The 13,003-nt window shown below is 46.6% G+C and overlaps 1 protein-coding gene across 9 annotated transcripts in view; it reads right to left on the reverse strand.

The window, feature by feature from the left end:
* Positions 1 to 13,003, reverse strand: part of CFAP92 (cilia and flagella associated protein 92 (putative)) — a 108,808-nt gene that overhangs the window by 12,094 nt on the left and 83,711 nt on the right. For all 9 annotated transcript variants that reach the window (XR_010118489.1, XR_008653450.2, XM_055259062.2 and 6 more), the window contains 2 exons: positions 7,296 to 7,490; positions 4,876 to 5,173 (listed from right to left, as the gene is read on the reverse strand). Coding sequence is in view for 7 of the 9 variants with exons in the window: in XM_055259062.2 (XP_055115037.2) it covers positions 4,876 to 5,173; positions 7,296 to 7,490 (493 nt within the window). In the remaining 2 variants the exon portion in view is untranslated. The remainder of the gene's footprint in view (positions 1 to 4,875; positions 5,174 to 7,295; positions 7,491 to 13,003) is intronic.

The raw sequence follows: 13,003 nt of genomic DNA on the forward strand, positions 1-13,003 counted from the left end.
AAAAGTAATTCAATTCATAACACCATTAATGTCACAAAAGTAGTGCAAGACTTGCACACTAAGAACTACAGAAATTGCTGAGGAAAACTGAAGACCTAAATAACAGCAGAGACATTCCATGTTCATAAATTGGCAACCCCAAAATTGTTAAGTTGGCAGTTTTTCCCAAATCAATCTATAGATTCAATAAAATCCCTGCCGGGAGCGGTGGCTCACGCCTGTAATCCCAGCACTTTGGGAGGCCAAGGCGCGTGGATCACAAGGTCAAGAGATCAACACCATCCTGGCTAACGTGGTGAAACCCCGTCTCTACTAAAAAATACAAAAAATTAGCTACGAGTGGTGGCGGATGCGTGTAGTCCCAGCTACTTGGGAGGCTGAGGCAGGAGAATGGTGTGAACCCGGGAGGCCGAGCTTGCAGTGAGCCGAGATCGTGCCACTGCACTCCAGGCTGGGTGACAGAGGAAGACTCTGTCTCAAAATAAATAAATAAATAAAATCCCCATGAAATTCCTATAGAATTTGTTACAGAAATTGGCAAGCTGATCTTAAAATATATGTGGAAATGCAAAGGACCCAAAGTAGTCAAAGCAATTTTGAAAAAGAACAAAGTTAAAGGACTTACACAATCCAACTAACTAAAGTCATCAAGACAATGTGTTGCTGGTATATGGAGAGGCATATGAGTTAATGGAACATAGTTTAGAACTCAGATATAAACCCTTACATTTATGGTCAATCCTTGAGAAAGATGCTAAGTCAATTCAATGGGGGAATAGCTAGTCTTTGCAAGAAATGATGTGAGGACAACTGGATATCCATATGCAAAAAGATTAATTTAGACCCTTACATTGGACCTCAAAAAAAATGCTTCACAGATCTAAATGTGAGAGCTAAGAGTAAGTGTAAGAGAAAGGATATGAAATGATCTTTGTAACTAAGCAGAGTCCTTAACTATAACACCAAAAGCATGATTGCTAAAAGAAAAAACATAAACTGGAATTTGTCAAAATTAAGAACTTTTATACTTCAAAAGTTTTTTCTTATACCATTAAGAAAAAAAAGACAAGCCACAAATATGGAGAAAATATTTGCAAATCATATTTCTCATTAAATATTTGTATCCAGAATATATAACAACTCAACAATAAAAAGACAACTTGATTTTAAAATGGATAAATGATAAAAACAGACGGCCAGGCACAGTGACTCATAACTGTAATCCCAGCACTTTGGGAAGCCAAGGTGGGAGGATTGCCTGAGCCCAAGGGGTTCAAGACCAGCCTGGGTAACACAGTGAGACCCTGTCTCAATTTGAAAAAAGAGATTAATTCAAAAAGATACAAATATATATTACACCAAAGAAGTGTTATAAATTCCTAATAAGCACATTAAAAGATACCTAGCATCATCAGTCATTATAAAATGCAAATTAAAATCATGAGATACACACTAGAATGGCTATAATCAAAAGGACTGATAAGAAGTGTTTGTATGAATGTGGAGAAACTAGAACCCTCATGCATTGCTGGTAGGGATGTTAAGATTGTGCAACTACACTGTAGGAACTGCTTTTCTTACAATGTAATTTCTTAAAATCATAAATATAAACCTACCTATATGACCCAGCAATTCCACTCCTAGGTTCTACCCAAGAGAAATGAAAACATATTTTCACATAATGATTTGTATGCAAATGTTCATAGGAGCAATATTTATAATAGCCCCAAGCAAGAAATAATAGTAATTCCAAAAAGTGGTGAAAGGATAAATGTGGTACATCAATTCAATGGAATAATATTCAGCAATAAAAAAGGAACACACCGCTGATATATTCAGGGACATGGATGAACCACAGGAACTTTATGCTCAGTGAAAAAAGCCAGACACAAAAGTCTACATAATTATATGGTTCCAATTACCTGAAATATTCAGCCAAGTCAAATCTATCAAGACAGAAAGCAGATCAGTGGTTATGTGGGACTAAGAATGGAGCAGAGATTGACTGTAAACTAGCATGAGAATACTTTTTGTGGTGATGGAAATGTTCTAAAACTGGATTGTGATGATGGTGTTATAACTATAAATTTACTAAAAACTATTGATTTATATATACTTACAATAGGTGAATTTTATGGTATGTAAATTATATCTCAAGGTGTAAAAATGTGAAAAACTTAAATTATGGTTGAGTTTCAATTATAGTATGAATAGGAAATTTAAAGCCATTTTAGAGTAGCCATATCTAAGATAATAGGAACATGATTTTTTAAAAAGCTGGAACAATATTTACAAGCGATTTTAGCAAATTTATAAGAGATAGGGGGCTAGTAAATAAATTGTATACTACTATATTATAAAATTCTCCATATTATTGCGTTTTTTTTGAGACAGAGTCTTGCTCTGTTGCCCAGGCTGGAGTGCAGTGGTGTGATCTCGGCTCACTGCAGCCTCCGCCTCCTGGGTTCACGCCATTCTCCTGTCTCAGCCTCCCGAGTAGCTGGGACTACAGGCGCCGGCCACCACACCTGGCTAATTTTTTTGTATTTTTAGTAGAGATGGGGTTTCACTGTGTTAGCCAGGATGGTCTCGATCTCCTGACTTCGTGATCCGCCTGCCTCAGCCTCCCAAAGTGCTGGGATTACAGGTGTGAGCTACTGTGCTTGGCCCTGCAAAATCTTTAAAAACCCTTCCTCGTGGCCAGGCGTGGTCACCTGTAATCCTAGCTCTTTGGGAGGCTGAGGTGGGTGGATCACTTGAGGCCAGGAGTTCGAGACCAGACTGGGCAATACAGTGAAACCCCATCTCTACTAAAAATACAAAAGTTAGGCAGGCATGGTGGTGTGTGCCTGTAATCCCAGCTACTCAGGAGGCTGAGGCAGGAGAATCACTTGAGCCTGGGAGGCAGATACTGCAGTGAGCTGAGATCACACCACTACACTCGAGCCTGGGCAACAGAGCAAGACCGTCTCAAAAATAAAAATAAATTTAAAACACTTCCTTGTTATGTGGCATTAACAAAATTATATTAACCCATAAAATGAATATATATTCTTGTACATATCTAAGTGCATTGAGAGGTAGGATAAGGAAGACTGCAAATACTTTCAACATTGTTTGACTTTTTTTGTTTGTTTTTTTGAGACAGGGTCTCATTCTGTTGCTCTGAGTGCTGGAATGCAGTGGCGCGATCTTGGCTCACTGCAACCTTACCTCCCAGATTCAAGTGATTCTCCTGCTTCAGCCTCTCAAGTAGGTGCGATTACAGGTGTGCACCACCACACCCAGCTAATTTTTGTATTTTTAATAGAGACGGGTTTTGCCATGTTGGCCAGGCTGGTCTCGAACTCCTGGCCTCAAGGGATCTGACCGCCTCAACCTCCCAAAATGCTGGGATTACAGGCATTAGGCACTGTGCCGCATTGAGACAGGGTCTCGCTCTGCCATCCAGGCTGGAATGTAATGGCATGATCTCGGCTCACTGCAACCTGTGCTTCCCAGGCTCAAGCTTCAGTCTCCTGAGTAGCTGGGAATACAGGTACATGCCACCATGCCCAGCTAATTTTTTGTAGAGACGGCTTCGCCATGTTGCCCAGGCTGGTCTTGAACTCCTGAGCTTAAGCAACCTGCCCACCTCGGCCTCCCAAAATGCTATGATATATATATATATAAAACAGAGCAAGACTATATATATATATATATATATTTATTAAATAAATAAGAGAAATAAAAATGAAATAGCCAACTCGAGAAGATAGAAAAAAGGAGAAATGTATAAGTTTTAAAGTATCATAAAACTAAAAGCTGAAGTTAATGAATTAGAAAAACAGAAAAAGCACAATTGATAAATTCAAGAACTGATTCTTTTGAAAAAGCTAAAGAGTTTTTTCCACTAATGGAAAAAACAGCCAGGCACAGTCAGGCACAGTGACTCACACCTGTAATCCCATCACTTTGGGAGGCCGAGGCAGGAGAATCCCTTGAGCCTAGGAGCTGGAGACCAGCCTAGGCAACATAGCAAGACCCAATCTCTAAAAAAAAGTAAAAAAAAAATTAACCAGGTGTGGTGGCGCATGCCTGCCTACTCAGGAGGCCGAGGTGGAAGGACTGCTTGAGCCCAGGAGTTGGAGGCTGCAGTGACCCGTGATCAAGTCATAGTACCCTAGCCTGGGCAACAGAGTGAGACTCTCGATTCAAAAAACAAAAGAAGTCTGTTCTTTGGTTTTCATAAAGAATGCACACATACAAAGCTTACAAGCTTCTAGGAGTCTTTGTTTTTAAACTGGAGAATTGCAGGGATGGTAGGGCCTTCACACAGACCACAGGCAGACAACTCCAAGTCATACCACAGATGTTTGTGTTTTCATGTCTTTTTGGTTGGCATGGGGTGAGCGAGGTTCTCCTTGCTCATTCAGGCCACACAGCACCAGCCTTCTACCCCCTCACCAGCTTCTCAGTCTCCCATTCTCTCCCTCTGTCATGCAGATTAGTTTATGTTGCATGTTGCTTGGACATCTTACGACACTTATGCCCTGAGCAGCCTAAGCAACATGTTACACACACACACACACACGCCACAGTTCTTTCTCTACAATGAACTCTGGGGGCCATGGTAAAGGTAATACAGCTAATAGCATTCCTTCTCACCTTTCAGGAAGGACAAGGTTATCTAGGACTGGGAGTGAAGGCTTCTGACATGGCTCAGCCCCACATTCTGCACTTCTTGCCCCTCCAGCGGGGTAGCCCAGGCCAGGAGCGCAGGCACGGACCAGAGGCAAATGTCCCACTCAGGAATATGCCCTATGCCTCTCAGCAGGCGCCTGGACCGCCCAGGTGAGGCCTGGGAGCCCCAAGTCGGAGAGGAAGACAGCCCACCTGGATGAAACTGTGCTTTTTGTCTTTGTTCTTCAGCAGCATGGCGCTCCGCCACTGCAGGTACTTCTCCTGGTGGGCGTGGATCTCTAAGGTGAGGGTGGAGTTCCGACTGTGGTAATCCTCAAGATTGGGGGTGGGCTGAGGTGGTAGGGCAAACAGTTTCTCATCTGTGAGTTGTTCTTGCGAAAGGGGCATCCCAAACTCTTGGCTCAAGTCTTTGATCATAGCAGAGGAGGGCAGCAGGTCCCTCACCGTCACGTCCCAGAGGGTGGTGCTGTTACAGCAGATGTCATGGATCCTGGAACAAAGAACCACTGCCCCACTGAACCTCGCCTACCTTGCAAAACAGGTGTAATCACTCCCATCCTACAGCAGGAAATGAACACTCAGAGGCTGCTTAGCTGGTCCCAAGTCCTGGAGCTTGTGACTAAAAAGCTCTGATTCCAGTCTGCTGAGCCTGGGCTCCTGGCAAAAGCCTCCTTCTCCGTCTTCTCCCCAGCCCCCAGAAGCCAAAGGCTGCCCACGGTTTGCTCTGAGTGCTGCTGTGTTCCTGTGTCCTTAGCCATGCTTCCCCTCCTCCCATACCCCATTGGGACACAGCCCCACGAGCTGCCCATCAGGGATGTAGAGCACAGAGCCTTCCGCACCAGGAGGACATCATGCATGGAGCCTCAGGGGGCTGGCTGTTAATAGAGGAGAAGGAGGAGGCTGGAGAGAGAGTCCTCAGCAAAGCTCAAGGACCTCCCCAGCCCTGAAGCCTCCTCCTAGGTGCCCTCTGCCATGGCCTGGTGTGCAGTGGGCATTGGGTCCAGAACACATGCTCAGTCATGGCTGTTGGCTGCTCACTATCTCAGCTGCCTCCGAAGTCCACTGTGTGGTAGGTGCCTGCCGTCACTCTCACCGTCCCAGTGACCCTGGCCCAGCCTTAGCCTTTCTGAATCTGGTTTCCTCACCCTCAGATAGAAATAAAGCCATATGGATGCAGCTACCTTGGATGCAGTAAGCACTTCCTAAAAAGTGTTCTTCTGTTTCGTTCATAGAACCCTTAGCTACCCTCCTGTCACCTACCAGGCAGGACCGGGTCTGGCCTCCTTCCAAATGCTGTGGCACCACCCCACATGCCAAAGGTGAGGGCCACAGAATCAAAGGAAAGCCTCTTAGCCCCGACCAAATTCTTTCTCCTTCCTATCTCTCCAGCCTCCTCCTCCTCCTTCATTAATACATCCAGCAAGCACTAGCTAGGGCCAGACCTGTTGCTAGCTCTAAAAATATAAAGACAGGGTTTGTACCTCCTGCCCCACACCCAGCAGCAAGTGAACTGTCTGCCTGCTGAACATCTCTGGCCCTTCCTCAACAGCAGCCTCTCCTGCCCTGGGGAAAGAAGCAGCCCCCTCCTCCATGCCCCTGCTGGGTCCCAGGGCATCCCACTGCCTGTGTTCTTTATGTCATCTCTGCTTCTGAACTGTGGCCTCCTGAGAGTGGGGACTGGTGTGCCCACAGCCCCCCTAGAGCCAGTGTGAGCCAGCAGCTGCTCAATGAGGGAATGGTGAGACCATGGTTGCCCAAGCTGGAGTGCAATGATGCAATCTTGGCTTACTGCAACCTCCACCTCCCAGGTTCAAGCGATTCTCCTGCCTCAGCCTCCCGAGTAGCTGGGATTACAGGCATGCGCCACCACGCCTGGCTAATTTTGTATTTTTAGTAGAGATGGGGTTTCTCCATGTTGGTCAGGCTGGTCTCGAACTCCCGACCTCAGGTGATCCACCCGCCTTGGCCTCTCAAAGTGCTGGGATTACAGGCGTGGGCCACCGCATCCAGCCTGTTTTTGTTTGTTTGTTTGTTTCTGAGATGGAAGTCTCACTGTCGCCCAGGCTGGAGTACAGTGGCTTGGTCTCAGCTCACTGCAACCTCTGCCTTCCAGGTTCAAGAGATTCTCCTGCCTCAGTCTCCCAAGTAGATGGGATTATAGGCGTGCGCCACTACACCTGGCTAATTTTTGTATTTTTAGTAGAGATGGGGTCTCACTATGTTGCCTAGGCCGGTCTCAAACTCCTGGGCTCAAGCCATCCTCCCAACTCAGCCTCCCAAAGTGCTGGGATTACAGGTGTGAGCCACTGTGCCCAGCCCACACCTGGCTAACTGTTAACAAATTTTTGTGGAGATGAGGTCTCGTTCTGTTGCCCAGGTTAGAAAATGGGTTTTAACCAGCCACTCCCTCCTCAGGCGATTCTAGGACATGCCCCAAGAACAGCAGACACGACAGAGTCACAGCATCTGGGCAGATGGTCCTCCTCCCCCCACCATCTGTTGGGGCCACTATCTAGTTGTTGGATGCCCCAGCTCGCCTGTTTGGGTGCAGAGTGTTAAGAAGTGCCCCTCCCGCCGGGGCGCAGGACCACATGTGGGCTGCCACTGCCCACCTGGCTAGCGCCTGGAAGACCCGCCTCCGCTCAGTGTCTCGCAGGAAGAACACCGCCTGCTGCAGCAGCAGCTCCGTGGGCTGGAAGAGGTGCACGTGGTACAGGATGGCCTCCAGGTCCCCATAGAGCCGGCTGCGGAACAGCAGCTGTGAGTTGTACAGCACCTTGTATTTCCCGTGTTCTGACCTGGGAATCCTGCAAGAGATAGAAGGCCAAGAGCTAACTTGCGTGGCAGCTTCCTGGGACACCATGGTGAGGGTGCACTGTCAGGTACAGCTTTTATGTTGTTTAAAAACAAGCCCAGGGGCCGGGTATGGTGACTCACGCCTATAATCCCAGCACTTTGGGAGGCTGAGGTGGGCAGATCACCTGAGGTCAGGAGTTCGAGACCAGCCTGACCAACATGGAGAAACCCCATCTCTAGTAAAAAATACAAAATTAGCCGGGCGTGGTGGCACATGTCTGTAATCCCAGCTACTCGGGAGGCTGAGGCAGTAGATTTGCTTGAACCTGGGAGGCAGAGGTTGTGGTGAGCCAAGATTGCGACATTGCACTCCAGCCTGGGTAACAAGAGCGAAACTGCGTCTCAAACAAAAACAAACAAAACAAAACGAAAAAAAACAAGCCCAGGCGGGTGGAGGCTGCAGCGAGCCCTGATGGCACCACTGCACTCTAGCCTGGGCAACAGAGTGAGACCCTGTGTCAAAACAACAACAAAAGACAAGGCTGGTAATGAAGACTATACTAAGATAAAAATAATAGCAATTTAAAAGTATAAAAAATTAACTAAAAGGATAGAAAAAAACAAAAGGAATATGACAATGATGAATGCCTCCTGGTAGACACAACATCTTTCAAAACGTGGGGCCTTGACAGAGAGCTGGCAGTGAAATGCTGAAACTGACCTGATCTGGCTCATGGCCTGTGCCTCTCACCCCCTTCCTGCCCCCACTCAGCCCCTCACCACTCCTCCAAGCCCTGCCCTGGCACTTGCACTCTGCACTATGGCAGTACCAGCCTGGCAGGGTTTCTATGCACAGCCTGCTGTCATTGCCCTGCACTGGCCTATGCTATTCCTCTGCCTTTTTGAACCTGGTGAAGTCTACAATGCCTTCATCTCCCCTTCAGGAATCTGTGTGCTTGGTCAGGGGTAGGTCCTCTTTTGTGAAGTATTGGTTTGGGTATTTTGCCCATACTTTCTTTCCACTGGGAGGTTTTCTTATTGATTCACAGGACTTTAAAAAATATATTTAGGATACTAATTATTGGTCAGTTCCAGAGACTGCAAATAATTTTGTTTCTAGCTTGTCTTCTCATGACTTTTATGATGTCGTGAAAGTTGATCCTATGCATTGGGTCATTCTCATCACACCCAACTAAAACAGAGTCGACAGGTGGGGAGAAAGCACCCAGGGCACATAGCACTGCTCCAGGAATGTCATTCTCCGCAGCCTGGCTGCTGAGGCTGCCTGCTCCAACCTGAAGCCAGTCTTGTCTGATAGCTACTGATGCCACTTGCTGCGACTCCAAGACTACTTTTACTCACTGTCACTCAACAGTCAGAGGTTGCCAGTGCCCCAAATTCTCAAAACAATACCTAACATTTTTATAATACCCCTCCTTGTTATAAAACCTCCAACCTTCTCTGTTTTTCAGACATACTGAAGACTGCCCAGTCTGTGTGTACCTCAAATTGTAATTCTTGCTTCCCAAATAAAATTTTTAAATTTAGAGATTCATCTCTGTATTTTGACTTTGACAGTGTCTTTTGATGAGCAGAAGTTACTTTTAATGTTGCCAAATGTATGATTCTTTTCTTCTTTGTCCTTGTCTGGTTCAAGAACTCTTTCTCCATTCTGGGGTCATGAATATGTTCTTCTATATTTTCATCTATAAGCTTTGTAATTTTGCTTTTCAAAAATAGATTTTTCACTTTGGGAGGTTGAAGTGGGCAGGTTGCTTGAGTCCAGGAGTTGGAGACCAGCCTTGGCAACCTGGTGAAACCCCATCTCTACAAAAAATACAAAAATAATCTGGGCATGGTGGTGCACACCTGTAGTTCCAGCTACCTGGGAGGCTGAGATGGGAGGATGGCTTGACTCCTGGAGGTAGAGGTTGCAGTGAGCCCTTGTACCACTGCAGTGAGCCTTTGTACCACTCAGCCTGGGTGACAGAGATAGACCCTGTCTCAAAAAAAAAAAAAAAACCCCGGGCGTGGTCGCTCACGCCTGTAATCCCAGCACTATGGGAGGCCGAGGTGGGCAGATCACGAGGTCAGGAGATCGAGACCACGGTGAAACCGCGTCTCTACTAAAAATACAAAAAATTAGCTGGGCGCAGTGGCGGGTACCTGTAGTCCCAGCTACTCGGGAGGCTGAGGCAGGAGAATGGCATGAACCCAGGAGGCGGAGCTTGCGGTGAGCCAAGATCGCGCCACAACACTCCAGCCTGGGCGACAGAGTGAGACTCCATATCCAAAAAAAAAAAAAGATTTTTCTGGTGAAATCTGAGTAAGATCAGATCATTGTAGTCTACTTAGTTGTACTGTGTGAATCAACAGTAGTTATATAAGATGTCACCATTGGGGGAAGTTGAGTAATGAGTACATGCAACCTCTCCACTATTTTTGCAATTTCATAGTTAAAAGTTTAGGCCAGGTACACTGGCTCACACCTGTAATCCCAGCACTTTGGGAGGCTGAGAGGCAGATGGATCACCTAAGGTCAGGGGTTGGAGACCAGCCTTCCCAACATGGTGAAACCCTGCCTCTACTAAAAATACAAAAAATTAGCTGGGCATGGTGGCGGGTGCCTGTAATCTCAGCTACTAGGGAGGCTGAGGCAGGTGAGTTGCTTGAACCCAGGAGGCAGAGGTTGCAGTGAGCCGAGATCGCACCATTGCACTCTAGCCTGGGCAACACAGTGAGACTCTGTCTCAAACAAAAGAAAAAAAAATTAGCTGGGCATGGTGGCACATGCTTGTCGGTCCCAGCTACTTGAGAGGCTGAGGTGGGAGGATCGCTTGAGGTGGGGGGCGGGGGGGTCAAGGCTGCAGTGAATCGTGATCGCACCACTGCACTCCAGCCTGGGTAACAGCAATAAACCCTGTCTCAATAAAAAGAAAGAAAGAAAGAAAAAGCTCAAAAAAAACAATGAAGTTAAAAGTTTAAAAACGGGCTTGGTCTACCTAGACTAGAGTTGATTTTCATGAATTGTGTGAGCCAGCAAATTAGGAACAGAATGGAACTTCCTCAGACCCATAAAGGACATCTACAAAAACCCTACACCTAACATCATAGGTAGTGGGGAAACACTGATGCCTTCTGCCGCAGAGACCAGAAACAAGGCAAGTGTGTGTGCCTTCACCATTCTTTTTTTTTTTTTTTTTTTTTTTTAGAGATGGGAGTCTCGCTCTGTTGCCCAGGCTGGAGTGCAGTGGCGTGATCTCGGCTCACTGCAAGCTCTGCCTCCCGGGTTCATGCCATTCTCCTGCCTCAGCCTCCTGAGTAGCTGGGACTACAGGCGCCCACCACCACGCCTGGCTAATTTTTGTATTTTTAGTAGAGACGGGGTTTCACCGTGTTAGCCAGGATGTTCTCCATCTCCTGACCTCATGATCCGCCCATCTTGGTCTCCCAAAGTGCTGGGATTACAGGAGTGAGCCACCTTCACCATTCTTATATAAAACAGGATTGCACGTCCAGGCCAGTACAACAAGGAGATGAAGGTATACAGACTGAAAGAAAGAAATGTAATTATCCCTATTTGCAGATGACATGATGGTCAGTGTAGAAAATCCCAAGGAATCTCCCAAAAAACAAAACAAAAACTCCTGGAACCAGTGAGTTTCAGCAAGGCTTTAGGATATAAGATCAACATTCAAAAATCACTTCTATTTTCAGATATAGCAGTGGTTGGCCGGGCGTGGTGGCTCACGCTTGTAATCCCAGCACTTTGGGAGGCCGAGGCGGGCGGATCACGAGGTCAGGAGATCAAGACCACGGTGAAACCCCGTCTCTACTAAAAATGCGGAAAATTAGCTGGGCGTGGTGGCGGGCGCCTGTAGTCCCAGCTACTCGGAGAGGCTGAGGCAGGAGAATGGCGTGAACCCGGGAGGCGGAGCTTGCAGTGAGCCGAGATCGCGCCACTGCACTCCAACTTGGGTGACAGAGCGAGACTCCGTCTCAAAAAAAAAAAAAAAAAGCAGTGGTTGCCAGGGGTTAAGGATGTCTTTCCTTTCTTCCTATGGAAAACAATTATCCCAACACCATTTATTGAAAAGTTTATCCTTTCTCTATTGAACTTTTTTTGTCCACTAGAGTTATTTATTTATTTTTTTGAGACAGAGTCTGGCTCTGTCGGCCAGGCTGGAGTGCAGTGGTGCCATCTCGGCTCACTACAACCTCTGTCTCCTGGGCTCAAGCAACTCTCCTGCCTCAGCCTCCCAAGTAGCTGGGATTACAGGTGTGTGCCACCATGCCCAGCTAACTTTTGTATTTTTAGTAGAGATGGGTTTTCACCATGTTGGCCAGGCTGGTCTCAAACTCCTGACCTCGGGTAATTGCCCACCTCGGCCTCCCAAAGTGCTGGGATTACAGGCGTGAGCCACTGTGCCCAGCCTAGAGTTATTTTTTAATTGAGATATAATTTACATGGCAGACAACTTACCCATTTGTAAAGTATAATTCAATAGTTTTTCATCTATTTAGTGCAACCACCACCACCATCATCAATTTTAGAACATCTCATCACCTCAAAAAGAAACCCCACACCCCTCAGCTATCATTCCGTATACTCCCAACCCCCTGAATACCCCCACCCCTGATCCACCACCCTAAGTATCTACCAATCCAGCGGTCCCCAACCTATTTGGCACCACGGACTGGTTTCGTGGAAGACAATTTTTCCACGGATGGGGTTGGGGGGATGATTTCAGGATGAAACCGTTGCACCTCAGATCATCAGGCATTAGATTCTCACAAGGAATGCGCAACCTAGGTCCCTCGCATGCACAGTTCACAAAAGGGTTCCTGCTCCTATAAGAATCTAATGCCACTGCCGATCTGACAGGAGGCGAAGCTCAGGCAGAGCTTGCTGACCTCCTGCTGTGCAGCCCGGTTTCTAACAGGCCAGAGACCGGTACGGGTCCATGGCCCAGGGGTTGGGGACCCCTGTACTAATCTACTTTCTGATAGATTGGCCTCTTTTGGACATTCCACATAAATTGAATCATGTCATATGTGACATCTTGTGGCCGGCCGCCTCTCCTCAGCATGTTTTCAAGGTTCATCCATAGTGCAGCATGTGTCAGTGTTTCATTCCTTTTTATGTCCAAATAGGATTCCAGGGTATGCACATCCATTATTTGTTTACCCTTTTACCACTTGATGGACATTTGGGCTGTTTCCATCTTTTGGCTATTATGAATAATGCTGTTATAAACACGAGTGTATAAAGCTTAGTACACTAATTGGCAATAACCCACACATTAGTGTGGATACACATTTTCATTTTCTTGGGCACAGATCTAGGAGTGATATTCCTGGGTCATATGGGAACTCTGTGTTTAATCACTTGAGGAACTGCCAGAGTGTTTTCCAAAGTGGCTGCGCCTATATTCCTCCCAGCAGAGGACACTTCTGATTTCTCCACATCCTCGCCAACGCTTGTCATTATTGGACTTTTGGTTTCTACCCATCCTAATGAGTA

The sequence above is a fragment of the Symphalangus syndactylus genome, chromosome 21, assembly GCF_028878055.3.
Source record: "Symphalangus syndactylus isolate Jambi chromosome 21, NHGRI_mSymSyn1-v2.1_pri, whole genome shotgun sequence".
NCBI lineage: Eukaryota > Metazoa > Chordata > Mammalia > Primates > Hylobatidae > Symphalangus > Symphalangus syndactylus.